Raw genomic sequence first — 22,654 nt, forward strand, 5'->3', positions numbered from 1 at the left:
CACATTAATAAAATTGTAATTGCTATTGCTATCAGGGGGTTACAGATTTACAGGCAAGTTAAAAATATATACAGAGTTCAGCACAAGCATTGATAGTCCTATTAGCTTTCAAATTGGGGGAGCACAGTATAGAATACACATATTGGCTCATTTCATTCTGAAAGGCACAGAATGATGGCTTGCTGCCCAGGAATTTACCTCTGTGTATGTGATATTTAGCCATTAAAATGATAAGGTTAATTGTGTGTGTGTGTGTGTGTGTGTGTGTGTGTGTGTGCTACTGCGTGTTTCACAATCTGGGAGACCAAAAAGAACATCCTTCCAGTATAGTACAAATTTCTCCCCTGTTACCTTTGAAATAAAACCACAAAGATCATACCAAAAATCATAAGGGCAATACCAAAACAAGTGAATAACAGACTCAGGGTATGACTGACAAAACGTACAATTCTCTTCAATGTCAAGTTTGAATTTGGATTTAATGTAGGATTTAGCTGGATATATTATATGTAATAACTTAAAAGTGACTTCTTTTACTTTATTGGAGATAAGAAAACAGTTTGGCAGAAGCCAGACCTTCCTCCACTTTATATCCTTCACAAGTTGATTCCAGTAACTACTGAGTGTGGTGTACCAGATGTCTCTTTTTGGAGCAGTGTTCTCCAGCGCGCCTTTCTTTGTCACAACTGGCAGAATAGAAAGGTTTACAGTCTTTCTTTGCAAAATGGAAAGACTAATTTGCGAACGACACGGTGAGTAGTAGTAGTATTAATAATGATAGGAAAAAAGTAGCCTAAGTTTCTGATTGGCTGATGGAGAGAAACGTCATCAAACTGCGACAGCGCGCCTTTCTTTGTCATAACAACTGGCAGGATAGAAAGGTTTACAGTCTTTCTTTGCAAAATGGAAAGACTAATTTGCGAACGACACGGATAGTAATAATAATAATGATGGGGAAAAAGCAGCCTAAGTTTCTGATTGGCTGATGGAGAGAAACGTCATCAAACTGCGACAGCGCGCCTTTCTTTGTCATAACAACTGGCAGGCAGTGTTGGGCACGTTACTTTCAAAAGGTAACTAGTTATAGTTACTAGTTACTTTTCCCAAAAAGTAACTGAGTTAGTAACGGAGTTACTTTGTCATAAAAGTAACTAATTACCAGGGAAAGTAATTATTCCGTTACATTTTGTGTCCCCCCCCCCCCAAAAAAAAACATTCAATTAGTGTAATCATAATAAAAGTAAATGTGTTTAATGACTGAAATGGACACTTAACAGAACCAGTTAGTAACGTTATCTACACTACATTAATATTTTTGTGGGACAATGTGAGATAAGACATCTATCAAATGTAATATATTTTTGTAGTTATTAAAATTGTTACTAATTACTGGCCACTGACGAGGACAAACGCTTTGTTCCTCGACATAATGTGCATTGCACGTAGACATTTTTGCCATTTATTTCAAGTAATGAAAAGTAATGCTGTATTTCCAGTGTGAAAGCGCAGTGCTGGGCTGACTGCTCGCCATCGCTGGGTCTTCTGATTGAAAGTGTGTGCAGTAGTGCAGTAGGCGTGGCCTACCTACGTACGTTGTCCAAATCTACTCTGATTGGCTGACTATGCCGTTGTCTCGTGTCTCCCCGCCCCACACTAAAGCAGAGTAAAGAAAGGCTGAACGAGCAGCGTGCCAGATGAAAACAGCTTTAATAAAGTAACGCAGAGCATTTTATTGTAAGTAACGGGAACGGCGTTATAACGATGTAAAAAGTAATTAGTTAGATTACTCGTTACTAAAAAAAGTAACGCCGTTTATTTCTAACGCCGTTATTCCCATCACTGCTGGCAGGATAGAAAGGTTTACAGTCTTTCTTTGCAAAATGGAAAGACTAATTTGCGAATAACACGGTGAGGAGTAGTAGTAATAATAATAGGAAAAAGCAGCCTAAGTTTCTGATTGGCTGATGGAGAGGAACGTCATCGAACTGCGACAGCGCGCCTTTCTTTGTCATAGCATAACTGGTAGAATAAAAGGTTTACAGTCTTTCTTTGCAAAATGGAAAGACTTCTTTGCGAACGACACGGTGAGTATTATTATTGTTGTTGTTGTTAATAATAATAATAATAATAGGGGAAAAAGCAGCCTAAGTTTCAATGGCTGAAATGCAGCAGCACAGACCGGCTCTGACGTTGCCATCTTCATCATTCAAACAGCGCTGAACTCGATAGTCATCCTAACTCCGCTAACCTCACATTCCTTGTTCAGGTAACATTTGCTTTCTGAAGACTGGTGTGAAGGAAGGACCGAATAAGGGTAAAAGTTTCTATGTTTGCACCGGGCGGGATGCGACACCGTGTGATTTCACACAGGCTGCTGAGTGAGTGGTCATAAATCCAGGCTTAATGCACTGTTGAACACTGTTCACTGGGTAACTTGTGTATAAACCCAAAGATCCTCTCATTCTCAGTCTTCCACCTTCTCACTGTCTCCGCCATGAAGATGTGCTGGTTGAACTGCAGATGTTGAGTCACAGTGCAGCACAGGGCACTTACAGGTAACATTCACACCATGTGCACACTGGGTTTATGCTTTAACCTTCTGGTCTTTTAATATAATTACTTCTCACAACTCTAGGCTGTTCTATCGCTGTGTAGTAGGAAAGAAAGAGGGACAGAAGTGGTGTGGGAGTGTTCCATGGACAGAGGTATGTGTTTATTTTAACACAAAACGTGATCTTGTTTGTCACATTTACACTAGGGACCCATGAGTTGGATGAGTATTGAAATAAACTTTAACACGTCTGTAAACATCTAGTTTGATTACGCTGGCTGACATGACACAGATCTTTTATGTAAAATAGAACACAACTTCTCTTAATGAACGTTACCATCACACTGCATATGTCTTATATAACCTAGTAACAGAACACGGAGAGAGCAGACCTGCTCAGAGGGAATATGCCTAAAGCTCAGAGGGTCATATTGTATATTATAAAGGGGGGGGGGGATTGGAACACTTATATTTTACTGTAGTTGAGAGTCGAAAAATACAATAGCATTAGCTGTGAGGTCTGCAAAGATGTATCCTTGTCTTTTGTTAAAAAAAAAAAAAACACTCTTATTTGTTTGATTTTCAGACAGGCAGTAAGAAGAATCTTTTTTCAGAGGACAAAAAACAGCCTTCCAGTCTGCCGCCTGTTAGAAATCCTTTCAAAGCCCCTGGAAAAGCAGACAAAAGCTCAGAGTGGAAAAAGATTCGAGAAGGAGAGACAGGTAAAGGAGAGGTAAAGACATTGGAAAAGTCTGTAGAAAGTGAGAGCGCCAAGACAAGCAACAATGATGACATTTGCCAAAAGAAATCAGAGAAAGAATCTGATGGCCCAAGAAGCTTGGATGGTGCAAACACCAGGGAGGGAGAAGCGACGAGTTGTGCACATTCTGAATCCTGGAGAGACAAAAAACTTCCTCATGGAATGAAGATAAAGAAGCGATCATCTGATGAGGACAAGAAATTGCACAGCAGTAGTGAAGTGACTGCGAAAGGAGCAGATGATGCTCAGGGTTCTAATAGTAGCAGTAAATGTGAGCGTGTCGACGAACAGCAAACTGGGAAAAAGACTAAATCACAGAACCCAAAAAGCCATGATGATGAGGAGAGAGCAGCTCCACAGCAAAACGCTAAACAAAAAACTGAGGGACGCAGTCCTCATTTAACTTCTAGGAAGACCTCTACATCAAATACAGACCCTCAGTCAGACAATATTCCAAAAAATACTCCAAAAAACGACAGTCAGGCCAGCCCATGTTCAACATTAGAAGGTGTTTCAGCTTCACTGAAGCCTGTTATAAATAATGCCCAGAAGAAAACAGTAAAATCACCCTTTGGAGACTGGAGTGATGATGATGATGTCCAGTTGGTGTCAGTTCAGCCAAGCTCTCAGCAGATTTCAGTTCCAGCTGCACCTTTGCAGAAAACCCTTACCTCATACCCAGGCTTCCAGCTAATGTCAAAGGGCAAAAGTCAAGAGGATCCCAGAGCACTTCACAATCAGCTTACGGCCCAGCTTAAACAAAAGAAGGTACTGTTAGTGTGTGTATTTGGTAACAAAATGTGATTTCTGAATAGTGATTTTTCAAAGGCTTTTTAATCTATAATTATTTTTCCATCTCTTCTTTGTGTGTCTAGGCCACTCTGTCCGTGGTTAATATGTCTGCTCTGCCTGATAAAGGAGAGAGGCTGAAGAGCCAAGTGAAGGATCTAGAAGAGGCTCTGGAGGCTTTAAGTCTGACCAGTGTTGCTCTTACTGGTGAGATACTAACTTGTAATGTACAGATGGGTTCATTTGTCCCTGTAGAGCAGACCTGGGCATTTTACGGCCCGCGGGCCGCATCCGGCCCTTTGGTTCATTCTGACCGGCCCACGTAAGGTTAATTAGAAATTACAAAATAAACTTATTTTCTAATTTTACCTCGTGCATGGACTGAACGTGCATTGCTTTTATTTTGAAGTTGTGTTCAACAAAAACGCAATGCGCGCGACATGAGCATGACATGAAATCCCACGAAACCTAATCCTGCGATAACTACTTCCGTAATTTGTCCACACCAACCACAAACTTGTACGTCATCCTTCAAACGGTCCAGCCAATCACATAGTGTGATGTCACCAGCAGGCGCCGGAGCCCGAGCCGATCTGTAGATCTGATACCTACACCAAATCGACACGGCATCATTATTATAATATGATGTATCTTGCTTGATGTGTGGAGTAGAAAGACAATATTGTGATGTCTTTATTGTGTTTTGGGGTGAATGTGACTGAAAAAAATGGTACAAACGTTCATATTTTGTTAACCATTGTTTTGGGAAATTTGATTGAATAAATGACATTTTTTGTAAGGCAACCTCGTTTTTTCCATACTCTTACCAGTCTTGGCAGCTTGTAAAAACAATGTTATTTACTGCTTTATATAAAGAAATACAATTAATATTATGCAGAATTTAGTTCAGCCTTTTGGTCCGGCCCTCCACAAAATTTTCTGTTTCTCATGTGGCCCCATGGAAAAAATAATTGCCCACCCCTGCTGTAGAGGGAAGATTCACTGAAAATGCATACAAAGTTTTTCTGTCTGATTACCTTTCCTGTGATGAAACATGGGCTGGGAGTGGTCTTTTCCAGGATGACAGTCATTCAGTTTGCGGGACACGAGAGGTCGCTGAATGGTTTGAGTGTAGAAATGAATCATATATAATATGCACTATGACCTTCAGTCACTAGACCTCAACCACCAACTGAAGGAACAACTTTCAGAGAACTGGTGTTCATCCTTCTTGTATAATTACATAGACTTTTAGAATCTGTGCCAAGATGCATTGAAACTGTTTGAGCAGCTCATGATGGTCAAACTCCTGATTTGTTCTTAAAAAAAAAAATTTGTCCCCCCTTGCTACATTTCTGGTCTGTTTGTTAGTATTTTATTCAGTGTATGTACTCCTCGATGAAGGTGACTGGATTCGCAGGATCTTCTTGAAATTCTGGTACTGTTCATCTGACTCATCAGTTCAAATAAACATTGGCGTCCGATTCATTCCTACAACGTTATGAAGCTGGTTATGGAACTGAAGATATGAACTCATGGTGAGAAGTCGGAGCACATCACTTTACACCAACTTAGCCCTCCTGTGGTCTGGTTATAGCAGTTTACCAGGTGTACTGGATGGATTGTGTATTTCAGGTGCATGGTATGCTTCTGTCTTAAGTGTGTTGCTTAAACAGGAATGTAACGTTTATTGAAGAGCTTCATAGGTTCTCCAGCCACATAAGGTAATTGCCCCAATAGGAAAGCATTGCTCTTTGTGTCCGTTGTTGCTGTTTTTGACCCAGGCCTGGTCTGGGTGGCTGCATGCTTTCAAGCTTTCCAGTTTGTTTCAGTGAGGGGTGGGAATCGAATACTGATCTGTAGAGTGGACTCTTGGAGGTCATTGTTTAATATCAGGTGAAGTGTGAAAGGTCAAGATTAGTCCGTTTAGCTGCTTTTTGTTACTACTAGACAAATTATATATAGACTACTGAAAACGTGCATATACACGTTTGTATAATCTGTTCCCAGGTTCTCAAGATGCAGACAGTGATGCCCAGCAGAATCCCAAACCCCATCATTCCAGTCCTTTTAACCGTGCAGGGGGCACTGTTCTCCTGGCAGAGGCTCCAGTCCATTTCCAGCCAAGCTCCTCTACTAGCTCACTGGGACTGCAGCTGAGTCAGGGTTACTCACAGACGTATGGAGGTAATTCATTTTAATGCTCTTCTTAGAAACAAACGTTTTGTATACCATAGCTGCCATTAGTAACGAGCCCTGCTTGCCTGCAGTGCATCCTCAAAATCAGGCCTTCTATGGTGGCAGGATGACCGAGGACAGACTGCTCGCTGTGCGCAATGCCACAACAGAGGTGATTGACCACCTCCACCATTCACTGGAGTCTTGCCCTTCTACAGACACAGAGGCACAGGATCCCAAAGGGTTGAAGGTCAGAGACACTACTTAACAACTACAAATGGCTTTGCTTATGTTTATCTCATTATCTCTAGCCGCTTTATCCTTCTACAGGGTCACAGGCAAGCTGGAGCCTATCCCAGCTGACTACGGGCGAAAGGCGGGGTACACCCTGGACAAGTCGCCAGGTCATCACAGGGCTGACACATAGACACAGACAACCATTCACACTCACATTCACACCTACGGTCAATTTAGAGTCACCAGTTAACCTAACCTGCATGTCTTTGGACTGTGGGGGAAACCGGAGCACCCGGAGGAAACCCACGCGGACACGGGGAGAACATGCAAACTCCACACAGAAAGGCCCTCGCCGGCCCCGGGGCTCGAACCCAGGACCTTCTTGCTGTGAGGCGACAGCGCTAACCACTACACCACCGTGCCGCCTGCTTATGTTTATATCAAAGATAAAGAGAAGTTTATTATGGTAAATGTAATTTATACAGCATCATTCAAATGTTTGTTCACCCCTACTCATTCATAGGTTTTTCTGTATTTTGACTATTTTCTACACTGTAGAACAATACTGAAGACATTTAACACTATGAAATAACACGTGGAAAATATATGGAAGTACGTGGTAGATAGTGTTTTAAAAAATGTTTCATGTTTTAGATTTTTCAAAGTGGGGCGGCACGGTGGTGTAGTGGTTAGCGCTGTCGCCTCACAGCAAGAAGGTCCTGGGTTCGAGCCCCGTGGCCGGCGAGGGCCTTTCTGTGCGGAGTTTGCATGTTCTCCCCGTGTCCGCGTGGGTTTCCTCCGGGTGCTCCGGTTTCCCCCACAGTCCAAAGACATGCAGGTTAGGTTAACTGGTGACTCTAAATTGACCGTAGGTGTGAATGTGAATGGTTGTCTGTGTCAGCCCTGTGATGACCTGGTGACTTGTCCAGGGTGTACCCCGCCTTTCGCCCGTAGTCAGCTGGGATAGGCTCCAGCTTGCCTGCGACCCTGTAGAACAGGATAAAGCGGCTACAGATAATGAGATAATGAGATGAGATTTTTCAAAGTAGCCACCGTTTACCTTGATGGCATTTTGCACACTATTGACATCAATGTAACCATCTTCACGAGGTAGTCACCTGGAATGCTTTTCAGTTAATAGGTGTGTCTCGTCAAAAGGTAGTTAGTGCAATTTCATACCTTCTTAAAGGAGAACTGAAGTCATTTTTAAACTTGCTTTATTTCTTAATTAACATTATTCAATTACGTTTTCGGTTTTAGTAACCTTATATCATGACTCGTAATTGGCAACTAATTGCAATTAAATATTACACTTTTCGGCCTATTCGGTTTTTAGCCATGTTGAATTTAGTTCATTTGGTCCACGGCAGGCGTCACTTATCCACGCGATCTTCACGAGACTTGTGCCAGACTTCGAAACGTGAAGTGTCAGCCAGGTGTCAGTGCCGCCATTTTGAAAACTGTTTTCCAAACGAAATATTGCACAAAAACTAGTTTAAATGACGATTACTGCCTACTTTTTTTCAAACTTTCCTGATTGCTATGAAAACAAGCAAAAATTCCAGCTTGATTACGTCAGCATTCGAAGGAGGGCACGCGCGTCTTTTGACAACGTTGGCGGATGTTGGTCACTTTGATTTCCGCTGTACGTTTTACTTCCGTCCTACGATGTCTCGCACAGATCTCAACGAGTCTCGTTTACGGTTATTGCTTTGACATATGGACTGATATATTACATAGCATATTTCAAACACTCATAACTTGCTATAGCAGTGACAAAATAGTTATCAAAAATGCATTCCTATATTTAATAAAATGAGAAATAGAATTTTGATGATGATAAATTTGCCTTCAGTTCTCCTTTAATGCGTTTTGAGATCAAATAGTAAATAATAAAAATACAGCAAATAGCCCTATTCCACAACTGTCAGTCCTTCCCACGCCATGTGGCGCATAGGGTGGCGCCGATCTCCGTTTCCGTAGCCCTCCGCCTCTTGCCTATTACATAGCTAGGGTTACAGTGGGGGGCTGGTCCTCTGGTAACCGCGAGAGTTTGACTCCCCACTCACATCTGTATTGCAGCGTGCTTTGCCAGACGGCAGTAGGTACCATTTTTATGATGGTCTTTGGTATGACCCGACCGTGAGTAGAACTCACGATCTCCCGATCGAGAGGTGGACACACTAACCACTAGGCCAACTCGCAGTGATGTTCCACAACTGTAGTAATCCATATTATGTCAAGAACCGCTCAACTAAGTAAAGAGAAACAACATCCATCGTTACTTTAAGACATGAAGAGACTTTTAATTAATAAAAATAAATAAAAAACATTGAATTTGGTGTGTCCAAACTTTAGACTGGTACTGTGTGTTTTTATTTTAGGCCTATTATTATTATTATTATTTTACATACATTTATTCAATTTGTGTTGCAGTTGCTGTCACTATGCAATATCTTAGAAAATAAATAGTCAAGAGTTTAAATTGTAGATTTGTGATTGCAGAGGATGGTGTCACTGCCATGCCATGCTTTGCACTTTGTATATTTTCTTGCTGCTACCCCCCCTTTTCTTTTCCTCCTCCTTCTTTCTGTTTGCCAGCTACATGCCTGAAGTTTCAAATTGATTTATTATTATTTTTTTACCTTTCAGGTCCAGTTGTTGCCTCATCAGAGAAGAGCCCTGGCCTGGCTGCTATGGAGAGAAACCCAAAAACCCTGTGGAGGTATTCTGGGTAAGATGTCATTTCTCTTCTAAAGTTGAGACAAATTAATATACAAAATGATATAATGGGACTGAGAGTGACAATTATATTATATGCCTGGACTGTGGCTGAATTAATGAATAAATTATTAATGAAAAGGTGCCGTCAGAACAGAAAGTCATTAGGTCCACAGATGAAATGTGCAAGCTCTACAGTAATCACTTTCTTCATGTATCTGTCCATTTGCATGTCACAGATGTCTTTAAAAGTGTGTGTGGGGGGAACCTGGCAAATGGTGATGGCAGTAATTTACACCCTAGAAGTCCACTTTGGAACTAATTTATTAATGGGTTGAGGGGTTTGGTTGTTTGGTTGGTTTTTTTTTTTTTTTTTTTAAGCATAAGGATTTAACATGATTTTAATATCTGGTGATGGTGTAACTTATTACACATACAACATTTTCACAAACTTGCGTCTCTTTTTTACAAATTGAATCGATTTTATAATTTGATCATTCACATAAATCTGGTCAGACTAGTATTGTAGTAGTATCTTGAATTTATTTTAATCACTTGCTTCAAGATTCCTTTGTCACTGCACCGTACAGTACGGTGAAATTGAAGCACGCAATCCAGTCGGTGTATTCAAACAAACACTTAGTATTACGGGGAAAAAAGTCAGATCTGTACAAGATAAACATTCAAGTAAAAAGATAGATAAGTCAATTTAAAAAAAAAGATAAACATCTTTTCAAGAACTGCCTAAAAGAAGTAGTAGTGCTGTGTATCTGGGGTGTGACCTATGATACAGTGGGTTATTGCACAGTAATAAGTGAATGTATTGCAGTTAGGTGTAATAATTGCACATTTGCCCATGTTGACAGAGTGCAGTTGAACAGGAACTAAATAAATATAGGTGATTTGAGAGAATAAGGTGCATGTGGTTGTAAAAACACATACTATTCAGGTAAGAGGAAGGCATGTAGAGGTGTAGACAGTTTGTGTTACCGTTCAGTTCTGTTTCTGTCCGTACCGCTGGCATCTGTGTAGGTGACTGGCTTTGTTCGGTTCACGTATGACACTCGAGTAAAAGCTGTTCTTTAGTCTATTTGTCCGTGATGCAATGGACCTGAACCGTCTACCAGAGGGCAGTGGTTCAAAAAGCTGGTGTCCAGGGTGGGAAGGGTCTTTTTAAGATGATGGTGGCTCTGCTGAGGCAACGGGTGGTGTGGAGTTGCTCTAGAGAGGGCAGTGGGCAGCCAGCGATCATCTGTGCAGAGTCGATGACTCTTTGAAGGGCTTTCTTGTCTGCCACAGAGGGTTATGTTCTTTATGTAGCACCCACTTCAACAACCCAGTGATCTTGGAGGGCTAGGCATGTGTTTTCCTTTTCCTTTATGTATATATATTTGTTTTAATTAATTCAGCGGATGACATGGGTCTGGGGAAAACCCTCACCATGATTGCTCTCATTCTGTCCCAAAAGAAGAAGGAAGAGAAGGACCCTCAGCTAGAGGGATGGATCTCTAAAACTGGTAAGCACTCCTTCAGTGTTGCTGGAAATCTCATTCCTGCATATAGCTATTGTGTGTGTGTGAGAGAGAGAGAGGTGTGCCAGTGCCTTCCTATTATTCTCAGATTGGGAGTGTATGAATCTCTTTCAATATACTGTGCTCTGTTTATGTATTGAAAATGGCGTATGATTTGGCCAGACTCGTCTTTGGTGGCATCCCAGGGAACACTAATCATCTGTCCTGCCTCTCTGGTGCATCACTGGAAGAAGGAGATAGAGAGGCATGTGAAGAGCAGTCGCCTGAGCGTGTATCTGTACCATGGGCCTAACCGACAGAGGAGTGCAAGCATGTAATACTGTTACCCAAGCAGACCTTTATAATCTATTTTGCATCCATTGGAAATTAAATCTGTTTAGATGGCTCCTGTTCTGTTTTCTCTGATTATCTGGCTGATACTCACTTGCTCTTTTTTTTTTTTTTTTTCTCTCACCACTAGATTGGCTGAACATGATGTGGTGATCACCACATACAGCCTGGTTTCTAAAGAGATCCCAGTTCAGAAAGAGGATGCTGAAAAGCCCGGTCAGGACTCTGAGCCTGTGGTATGATACACGAACTGCATAAATTGTATGAATGATTTGTCAGTCTGTAGTGTTGACCTCAGACACCCATGGGCAGTCTATTATAAACTTAACTGGCCAAAACTATCAGGATCTTAGCATTTACAAACTGCACTGTAAAAAAAGAATAGTTGAGAATACTTGAAATTTCAAGGCAACCGTCTGCATTAAGAATTTTATGTTTTGTCAACTATGTGCCCATGATAATCCAAACTATGATAACACTGTTATCTTTATTAAGAATTCTTAATTAAGTCAATTTTCAATTCCTCATTCTGCCAACATAGATTTCTCTTTTTGCTGAACAGTGGCATTCACAGTAGTACAAAAAGGCAATTGAGGTTATCACAATTTTTTTTGGGGGGGGGCTTTTTTCACCTTTATTGGATAGGACAGTGTAGAGACAGGAAATGAGCGGGAGAGAGAGACGGGGAGGGATCGGGAAATGACGTCGGGTCGGAATCAAACCCGGGTCCCCAGATTTATGGTATGGCGCCTTATCCACCTGAGCCACGACGCCCCCGAGGTTATCACAATTTATCATTAAACTATACATGCCTTTTTTCATTGTTCTACACAATTACAAAACTTCAATATTGAAATAAAGTTTTTAAAAAAGTGTGAAGTTTATTGTACATTATTGAAGTTTTCTAATTGTGTAGAACAATGAAAAAAGGCATGTATAGTTTAATGATAAATTGTGATAACCTCGGGGGTGTCGTGGCTCAGGTGGATAAGGCGCCATACCATAAATCCGGGGACCCGGGTTCGATTCCGACCCGAGGTCATTTCCCGATCCCTCCCCGTCTCTCTCTCCCGCTCATTTCCTGCCTCTACACTGTCCTATCCAATAAAGGTGAAAAAAGCCCAAAAAAAAATCTAAAAAAAAAATTGTGATAACCTCAATTGCCTTTTTATACTACTGTGAATGCCACTGTTCAGCAAAAAGAGAAAGCTATGTTGGCAGAATGAGGAATTGAAAATTGACTTAATTAAGAATTCTTAATAAAGATAAGTGTTATCATAGTTTGGATTATCATGGGCACATCATTGGCAAAACATAAAATTCTTAATGCAGACGGTTGCCTTGAAATTTCAAGTATTCTCAACTATTTTTTTTTTTACAGTGTAACTGATGACTCTTTGAGTTTTGTCAGTGTAACAAACACTAACAGCAATGAGATTTGTGTGTGAGAGTGCAAGATGTAGTCAAGTTTTTAAAAATATTTGCTTTTTTTTTTTTTAAAAAAAACCTCAGATTGCTGGCTTGCACAAACCTGTTCCTTAAATATCATTGAAAAATACTGTGGGTTGTTGGTTGCGGTGTCTGTGAAATGGCCTTGTCCTGTTGAAATGGGCAATTCCTGTCCACTTTGAGTGGAAAAAAAAACATTTTAAAAATAGACACACAAAAGGTTTTCAAAGAAAAATAATCCTATTCTCTGTAACCTCCAATATTATGCCGGAGGTCAAATGCTATTTGCCTGCTTACTGTGTTAAGAAACTTATCTGACCAAAAGTAAAAACACATTGTCTTCTTTTCTCAGATTGCCAGTATGACACATTTCAAATTTGATTCCAAAGATATGCCTGCATTTGAGACTAATACAAATTCGCCCACATGCTCCTCCTGTATCTCTCTCTGTGCCTAGGGTTCAGAGCTGCCTCTTCTCCTGCGTGTAGCCTGGGCTCGTGTGGTTCTTGATGAGGCCCACAACATCAAGAACCCTAAAGTGCAGACCTCCATGGCTGTGTGTAAGCTGCGGGCCAAGGCACACTGGGCCGTCACTGGTACCCCCATCCAGAACAACCTGCTGGATATGTACTCGCTGCTGAAGTATAACTCCACTCTGTACCTCAGAGCAGTTTTCATTGCTTTCAAACATTGCATGCTTATTTTTCCCCCGTTACCAGTGTAATTTAAGATTTAACCATGTTGTAGGTTTTTGAGGTGCTCTCCATTTGATGAATACAAGCTGTGGAAGGCTCAGGTAGATAACGGATCTAAGAGAGGAGGAGAGCGGCTTAACGTTCTCACCAGGTCTCTGTTGCTGCGGAGGACCAAAGACCAGCTGGACTCTACAGGCAAGCCTCTGGTGTGTGCTGCAGTATATTTCAGTCATAGCAGTCGAGGTTTAAAACGAGGAGCATGAAAGACAGCATCACACAGCTAGGCACAATTACTGTATTATTTCACTTACTATTTATGAAATGTTACAGAGTTAAGTGTTTTCCAGTGTTGTGTTGAGTGGGCTAGATAATGATTTTTCTCATCAGTGCGCTAGAGTTTCATTGATTTTATGTTAAATGTAGACTTATGGTGGTAAGTTCATTAGCATAGATCATGATTTTTAATTTCTGTATTTTGATAAATGTGTTATCAGCAACAAGATTGGTAAAGATACTCATTTATATCCAGAAGCAAGGAAAAAAAACTGCACAAATTTTGACGCTGTGACTTAGGCCTTGGTTTTTCACAGTAAAGAGAAGTATTTTGTTTCTGTCTTGTCCATAGACTATGACCAAAAGTATGTGGACACCTGGCCACCACACTAATGTGTGCTTTTTGAATATCCCATTCCAGATTTAGTTCCCCTTTGCTCTTGTAACCTCCACTTGTCTGGTAAAGCTTTGGCTTTTCACTAGATTTTGGAGCAAGGTTGTGGGGATTTGCCTGTTCAGCCCCAAGAGCATTACTGAGGTCAGGCACTGCTGTTCATCCCAAAGGTATTCAGTGGGGTTGAGGGTCAAGGCTCTGTGCAGGCCACTCAAGTACTTCTACTCCAACCTTGGGTAACTGTCCGTCTTCATGGACTTCACTTTATGCACATGGGCATTGTCAAGCTGGAACATGTTTGGGTTTCTTCGTTCCAGTGAAGAGAAATTGTAATGTTACAGCATTTAAAGACGTTCTAGACAGGGCTCGATATTAACTTTTTAACTCACTTGTCCAGTTGGACAAGCAGCAGGATTTTTCACTTGTCCTGACCATAACCTTTTTATTACTATGTATTTACTAGTTCAATGAAAGGAAAGGGGTTAACAAAGTTTACCAAAAAGCAGCTGTAGTTGACAGTCATTATGCTTTTAATGGTTTTTAATTTTTCAATAAAACTCTAACTTGAACTGTAACAATAAACAAAAACTATCCAATGCCCCATTATGGTGCATGTGTTGTTATAACCCATTACCTGATCTGCAGTTTTAAGAGTTGGACTCGCCCAAATTCAAAGCTTCTGGAGGAAATAAAGTTAAATCTTGATTAATCCAGTAAAACTTGAAGTATAAATTAAATTTAAAGAAACAAAACTGAAAGAAAACAAGTTGGACCTGATAAGGGCGACAGAATCACGTTGTGAATGAAAACCATTCCCGTGAAATATTTTACGGTAACGTTAATGTGTACCATACAAAAGAAAAATACAGTGTCCGAATCAAATTAAAATTCGCCACAGATATTTATTTTATTGAGCTGTTTGATAGCCGTATCTCCAATTTCGATGAATTCAAAGTCTAATAAGCTATAATTAGATATTATGACGTGGCTATTTTTACACGCGTACCTGCTGTACTCGGCTTCCTTGGAATTTTGTAAACAGTAATGCAGCCGCATCACTGAGGGGCTTGAACTGGTTTTGTTGGAACTTTATTTATGTAAATCTTGAATAATTACTAGTGCTGTCAAAAATGTCGCGTTATTAACGCGTTAACTTGACTCAATTTTAACGGCGATAATTTTTTTATCGCGAGATTAACGCTCTGTGACATGATGTAGGTTTTTCATAAGCTTTTGAAACTGCCAGGAACTTGGAACAGAGACTTTGCAAAAAAAAAACCCCGATAGCAGCTAGACTGTAATGCCACGCCCCGCACAGCCAGAGTCCTCTGCCCTCCCCCCCAAAGAACCAGCGCGGGCAGAGCGCGCTAGTAGAGATGGGATTTATGGCTCTTTGATGGGATCCGCATCTTTGTGATCCGTTCTTTGAAAAGAGCCGTTCAAAAGACTGGCTCATTTGGCTCTTTTTAAATATTCATTCAATTTTAAGAAGACAGCGTCTAAAGAAGCCAGATCCCTCTGAACTGTAAACTCAATGCTATCCCAGAAATCCTTCCTGTAATATGCAAATTTGGCCGCCTCTGATTGGACAGCGCGACGCATCAACAGGCAGAAAGTGTAAAAGTACAAAATGTGTTAAGTGAGCTGAAACAGTAAAGATCAGATTCAATGCAATATTTATCAACGAACAACTTAAAGTTAATATAATAGTGTACTTTATATTATAATCAAGCATGTCAAGCCTACCGTCACTGTGTAACCTGTCTCTCTGATTAGAGACTAACTCAAACAGTAGCTCATTTCACTCATGGTTCTCTTGCTAGCTCCGCTCCGGTGCTCGGCTTAGGTTTCACTTTGCAGTGGCTGTGTCAAGACGTGTTATGCTTTGCAATAATAAAAAAAAAACATTGGTACAAAGCAAGCCCATTCACTTTTTTATGCTGATAAGAGAGTTACAATGGTCTTTTATGTGACAAAAATGTGCTATTAAATTGCGATTAATCGCGAGTTAACTATGACTGTCGCGACATTAATCGCGATTAAATATTTTAATCGCTTGACAGCACTAATAATTACTATAAAAATTTTCAACAATCCCTACTTTGAGTACATTTTCTGTAGACTGTAAATCAAGTTAGATCGGTGTACAGTATATGTAGAAACTGTCATAGTAAAATATGTAGACTACTAGTACTATTTATGTAAACTGCTTATTACTATTATTTAACTCGTATTTTATATTCTATTGCAACTTTTAAGCAAGTCTTTAAGGAGTTTGGTCTTATCATGTAGCCTTAGCAGCTAGCCAGCTTGTATAAATTGCATTACATTACAGGCATTTAGCAGATTTTCTTATCCAGAGCGACGTACAACATACCCAGAGCAGCCTAGGGAGCGGTTGGGGATCAGGTGCATTGCTCAAGGGCACTTCAGCCATTCCTGTCGGTTCAGGGAATCGAACTGGTGACCTTTCGGTCCCAAAGCTGCTTCTATAACCTAAATAATACATACATGAACAAATGATACTGTGAAGCTCACTTCAACATGTCTTTTACAATCATTTACCCCACCATGGGCGATGGTAAAGTCACTGCTGTAAACAGTACAGCGCACAACACAGTCGTTATTTTTTTTTTTTTTACCCCTATCAGGCAACGGTACACTTGTATAGTCTGAGGTGAAGTGGGTTTTGTATTTTGGTTTTTTGGGACACTCTGCCATGATGCTCCTTGGTACACTGAACTGATGGACTCTCGGTCCGGGAAAGAAGACGTAAAGCCCGCCCACGCAGAACACTGATTGGTCTACTTGGCAAAACAGAGCCATCAGGATGCTCGTGCTCTCTCTCTCTCTAGATTCCAGGACGTTGCATCTAATTTGTGGGCGTCTGGGAGCCGCTATGAATATGCGAGAGACTCCTGGAACTTCCAGGAGAGTTGGGAATAATTCAACTTGTCCCGTTGGCCAGGCAGATGTGGATTTGATTTGTCCAGACCAAACATTTAGTTGGTCCGGACAGTCGGTCGACTGTTAATGTCGAGCCCTGCTAGACAATTGTATGGTTCCAACATTGTGGTAGCAGATCGGAGAAGAACCACATATGGGTGTGATGGTCACGTGTCCGCAAACTTTTGACCATATAGTGTGCCTGTCAATTAATAGTTCAGATACAAGAAAGGCTTAACATCTCTCTTATTCTGCGGTGGTAGGTGTCTTTGCCCGCACGAAGCTGTAAAGTTCACAGGGTAAAACTGTCTGAGGATGAGCAGTCTGTTTACGATGTGGTGTTTGCACAGTCCAGGTACGGTTAAAGACATTATGAAACGCCCCGTCATTAAAGCCACACACTACATTAAATATAGCATTAAGCGGAGCTCTTCCTCAGGTCAACCCTCCAGTCCTATCTGAAGAGACATGAGGGAGGAGACGCAAAACAAGGAGATGGAGCCAATCCCTTTGAGAAAGGTTCGGAGAACATCCATATCCACAGCAGTGTTCTGGATTCAGTCTTGTCCATTTATGAGTGTGTTCTGTGTGTTTCAGTCGCGCAGGAGTTTGGAATGTCCCAGCAGGGTTCTATGTCGTCTTCTCAGCAACCTCAGGTTTCCAGCACCATCCACATCCTGTCCTTGTTGCTGCGCCTCAGACAGTGCTGCTGCCACCTGTCCCTGCTGAAGAAGGTCACTTCCTCACACACACTATACACACTCGATGCCTTCATGGTCAGTTTTAACATGCATGTTTGTATGCATTTTTTGGTCAGACGCTGGATCAGTCGGAGCTGCAGGGAGACGGGATTGCTCTGTCACTGGAAGAGCAGCTCTGCGCTCTGTCTTTGTCCGAATCCTCTGACTCGGACCCCAAAGCCACAGTTTCCCTCAACGGCAGCCGCTTCCCCGTTGAGTTTTTTGAGGAGAGCCAACAAAGCACCAAGGTGAGATTTTTTCATCCACCCTCTTTAGTTTCAAATGAGTATTTCCTCAAATAATTGTTACAGTTCATTAATTTTCTCAAACCTTGGATTGACCACGTCTGATGCATTTATTTGCCGTTGTATAATATTGCTTGTCATTCAGATTTCAGCAGTCCTCACGGAGTTAAAAGACATTCGTGAGAAAAATCAGAAAAGGTACACATTTTCTTATAATGAGCATATGGCATGTCTTTTATAGGTTGTCTAGGTAGCGGGATGTGAGACTAACACGAGTGTATGTGTGTCGGCAGTGTGATTGTGTCCCAGTGGACGAGCATGCTGCACATTGTAGCCGTTCACTTGAAGAAGCTGCATCTGCACTTCAGTGTCATAGATGGTACAGTGAACCCTAAGCGACGCATGGACCTGGTGGATGAATTTAACACTAACCCTAAAGGACCACAGGTGTGTTTCTCTGTAGGGGCAGGAATGAAGCTTCAGAGAGGCCATGTGTCATTTTGACCTGATAGGTGTTCTCTAATGAGGGCCATTAGGGTCATAACAGCAACCTCGAGAGTAACAGGCTACGTTTACATTAGACCGTATCTGTCTCGTTTTCTTCGCGGATGCACTGTCCGTTTACATTAAACCGCCTGGAAACGCCGGGAAACGGGAATCCGCCAGCGTCCACGTATTCAATCCAGATCGTGTCAGCTCCGGTGCTGTGTAAACATTGAGAATACGCGGATACGCTGTGCTGAGCTCTAGCTGGCGTCGTCATTGGACAACGTCACTGTGACATCCACCTTCCTGATTCGCTGGTGTTGGTCATGTGACGCGACTGCTGAAAAACGGCGCGGACTTCCGCCTTGTATCACCTTTCATTAAAGAGTATAAAAGTATGAAAATACTGCAAATACTGATGCAAATACTGCCCATTATGTAGTTATGATTGTCTTTAGGCTTGCCATCCTTCCACTTGCAAGTAGTAAGTGATATGCGCTGGGATCACACACACAGCGGCTCAGTCCCGAATCACTGCTTGTGCACTTCATTCGCGCACTGTGTGAGCTGCGCAGGAGCTCAAAGTTATGGAAAAAGCTGCTATTTTATGACTTTTAATCAGGGCTTTGAACCAGAATTTTTTTCCTATTGGTTCGTTCCGAACAGAAACGGAATTTTAACGTTTCCGGTTTTGGGTTCCACCATTAAATAGACATTCCCGAACTGGTTAGAACAAAAAAAATCTCGTTCCCGGAACGGTTAATTACGTTCCCTGTCAGCTGTTTAACAAATGGCTATAAAATTATGTCTCTGTCTCATCCAGCTTAAGCCAAATGTAGGCTAATTCTATTACAACCTTCATTAAATAAGACAAGAAATAATTCAAAACAATTATTATTTCAAATGTTGGCAATTTGGATTCTCAGTATGTCTTCCCATCTACACAAACAGAAAAAGTGCCAAAAATGAAAGATAATTCATTTTCTTCGTGTTACCAAAGGCTAGTCAGGCCCTATGCACTGATAGGCTAACAGAGGTTAACGTCATTTAATGTTCGCGAGCCTCTCATTAACGTGGACAAATATATTGATATCGTGTTTGAAATTGACGTTTTTGAATAACGATAGACTGCAATATTTACCTCTTATTTAAGATGTGGAGACGTGATAGTAGTCCACCCTCCCGCTGTCTCCATTCAGTCAGCGAACGTCACACAGGAAGTGAACCCCAGCGGGTCATAGAAACTTGCGCAGGAGAAGAATGACTTTATTTGTAGGCTACAGAAACTTTGAGGAACGAAATAAAAACCGGTATTAACCGGTTACCATTATTTTTAATAAGCGTTTCTGTTCCGGAACATAAAAAATAATAAAGTTTCTGGTTTCGTTTCTGTTCCATGTGAAATAGAAAAAGTTCCCGGTTTTCCTTCCTTGAACCGGTTCAAAGCCCTGCTTTTATGACAGAATTTCGATCACTTTTCGTGAAACATTATGGCCCCTTATAGAGTATACCAAATATCTTAGATATACATTTTTAGTACATATTCTAAATATATTATCAAGCACAGTTTGAGTTTTAGCTGTTCACTGAATCATTGTTCAACTACTTTTAAACAATACAAATGTATTATGAATCACATTAACGCTTCTCAATCCCTTGCAAAGGTTCTTAACATGATCTCTGGCTCACAAGAAATCAATAAATGGAGTCTGACATTGTGATTCAAACCTTACGCGAAAACATAAAATAAGCGGGGGGGTTTTGGCAAAAAATGAACCTCATGGTGCCACCATTAGACTTTTGAATATGGTCAAAACATTTCACAGGATGTCTTTATTGGTGAAAAGGAACACCCAAACAAAAACGCATCAGATTTTATGAAAGTGACGGCAACTGATGCACCCTATTACACAAGTTGAGTTTTAAGATTAAAATTGCCTCGTGTGTATGTGTGTGTGTGTGTGTGAATGAGGCATTATCTGAAAGTCTGTGTGCTGCAGGTAATGCTCGTGTCCTTATGTGCTGGAGGAGTGGGTATTAATCTGACTGGTGGAAATCATCTCTTCCTCATAGACATGCACTGGTAAGACCTTATACAAGTCTCTTAGCTTGAACAAAGGCTTATACCTCAGTGCTTTTCTCAAATCTGATTTGTCAGATGATGTTGATTTTATATGTCTTTAGTTCGATAGGCTGTTCCAGCTGCAAGGCACAGGTTTATATTAATGCACCCACTGTAATTACATCACCATTTCTTTATTAACACCTTGCACAGGGACATGTATGGCAGATGGTCCTTATAATCTGAACCTAATAATAAGTTAAAACAAACCTGATTTTATAAAGATAGCAAGCTGTTTTTTGTTTTATTAACTTTGAGAGAGAAAAAGAAAGAGAGGCTGGTGAGGGATCAGCTGTTTATATCTGTTATGGTGTAAGTGATGGCAGGAACTAACTTGCTGTTATTAGAAAATCCTCACCTTTTGTGGTGGTAACAGTAAGCCCACTTTGTGTCCCTGTCATTGAGTTATTTATTTTTGTGTGACGGCATGCCCTGTTGTGTTTTTATTTCAGTGGGTAGGTAGAGAGGGAAAATAATGGGGAGAAAGAGAGAGATGGGTAGCCTTCAATAATTTATGTAATGGATTTCACGATGGCATAAATTCCAATAAGTGTGTAATTTGTTGTCCATTAGAGGAATTTAGACTCCTCTATTCTATTGAACTGTTGTAATTACAGGCTAGTGAAGGCAGAAGAAATGAATGTTGGTGTCTTTTAAGAACTTTGCAGTGAGTAAAAATTTAAATTACTGCTATACAAGCAGGATTTGAGAAGGAGCTACTCTTTACAGGAACCCTGCGCTGGAAGACCAAGCCTGTGACAGAATCTACAGAGTGGGACAACACCGTGATGTCACCATTCACAAGTGAGTCTTGTGTTCTTGTAACGTATTTCAAGCTGCTGCCTTTTTTTTTTTTTTTTTAATAAAAAACATGAGCAGGTGGCACGGTGGTGTAGTGGTTAGCACTGTCGCCTCACAGCAAGAAGGTTCTGGGTTCGAGCCCCGGGGCCGGCGAGGGCCTTTCTGTGCGGAGTTTGCATGTTCTCCCCGTGTCCGCGTGGGTTTCCTCCGGGTGCTCCGGTTTCCCCCACAGTCCAAAGACATGCAGGTTAGGTTAACTGGTGACTCTAAATTGACCGTAGGTGTGAATGTGAGTGTGAATGGTTGTCTGTGTCTATGTGTCAGCCCTGTGATGACCTGGCGACTTGTCCAGGGTGTACCCCGCCTTTCGCCCGTAGTCAGCTGGGATAGGCTCCAGCTTGCCTGCGACCCTGTAGAAGGATAAAGCGGCTAGAGATAATGAGATGAGAAAAACCATGAGCAGGAATTTCAGCTATGTTAGTCATGCAAATGTTAACATGAATCATTTTTGTTGCCGTAAGCCAGTGTATCTTTCCTTTACAGGTTTGTGTGTGAGGGTACAGTAGAGGATAAGATCTCCTCTCTGCAAGAGAAGAAGAAGGAGCTGGCCCAGAAAGTCCTGTCTGGAACTGGATCCTCTTTCACCAAGCTTTCGTTAGCAGACCTGAGGGTTATTTTTGGTGTGTAATATATGACATGGCTACAATCACCTTGTTAGATTGTTGGGTTATGGTATGTCTTGCACTTTTATCAATGCCTTATCCATGTTTGATTGCCTTATACCAGTGCCTGAACTGTAAGATGTGGTTTTTTTTATTATTATTAATAAATATATTATCCTGACTGAAACAATAATAAATCGCTGGTTCTCAGTTCCAAACTAGAGGACCACATGGACACACGAACGCCTGACTCGTTGCATATCATGCTTTAGATGATGATTGTGACTGATGATTAATATCCTGAAGATGTAGTTCATTTTACTTTACCTCACTTCTGAGGCATCTGCCAGTTCGCAGTTTTCAGTCTCCCTAAAGCAGGTACTCATGGTGGATATTTTTAAAGTTTAAACATAATACTGACTGTTAAAGTGACAGTTGAACCAATTTGGCAACAATGAAAACATGTTTGGAGTTATAAAGATTTTTCAGGATTATAAACAAAGTAGAACATTATAGCAAAATGTTTAAAAGCTTATGTAACCAAAATAATATTTGCACAGAAAAGCATCAGGTGAATTTACCTTCTTGTAATCAGATTCACCAAAGTTAATAAATATCCGTAAAACAGAAAATAAACATGTTATTGAACTTTAAATCCTCATCGTCACTGCCAAACCTGATCCGGGCTTGAGGTGAACCATGTTTGATTGACATGGCCAAAACTGCAGCAGTAGGGTGACCAA

At 41.0% G+C, this 22,654-nt stretch overlaps 1 protein-coding gene across 1 annotated transcript; it reads left to right on the top strand.

Annotated features, from left to right (window-relative positions):
- The first annotated feature begins 1,653 nt into the window (after window positions 1-1,653).
- ttf2 (transcription termination factor, RNA polymerase II) lies at window positions 1,654-22,154 on the top strand. The gene is made up of 23 exons (XM_060929573.1): window positions 1,654-2,084; window positions 2,267-2,378; window positions 2,469-2,555; window positions 2,636-2,705; window positions 3,138-4,079; window positions 4,187-4,307; window positions 6,111-6,287; window positions 6,371-6,528; window positions 9,168-9,249; window positions 10,646-10,753; window positions 10,931-11,081; window positions 11,229-11,334; window positions 13,005-13,189; window positions 13,295-13,448; window positions 17,119-17,210; window positions 17,295-17,374; window positions 17,453-17,589; window positions 17,673-17,843; window positions 17,986-18,038; window positions 18,134-18,287; window positions 20,327-20,409; window positions 21,178-21,252; window positions 21,793-22,154. Exons 1-23 carry the CDS (start codon window positions 2,057-2,059, stop codon window positions 21,935-21,937), a joined length of 3,471 nt encoding a protein of 1,156 aa, XP_060785556.1. The 5' UTR covers window positions 1,654-2,056; the 3' UTR covers window positions 21,938-22,154.
- The last annotated feature ends 500 nt before the right edge of the window (window positions 22,155-22,654 follow it).

This window comes from Neoarius graeffei, chromosome 9 (assembly GCF_027579695.1).
Source record: "Neoarius graeffei isolate fNeoGra1 chromosome 9, fNeoGra1.pri, whole genome shotgun sequence".
Taxonomy (NCBI): Eukaryota; Metazoa; Chordata; class Actinopteri; order Siluriformes; family Ariidae; genus Neoarius; species Neoarius graeffei.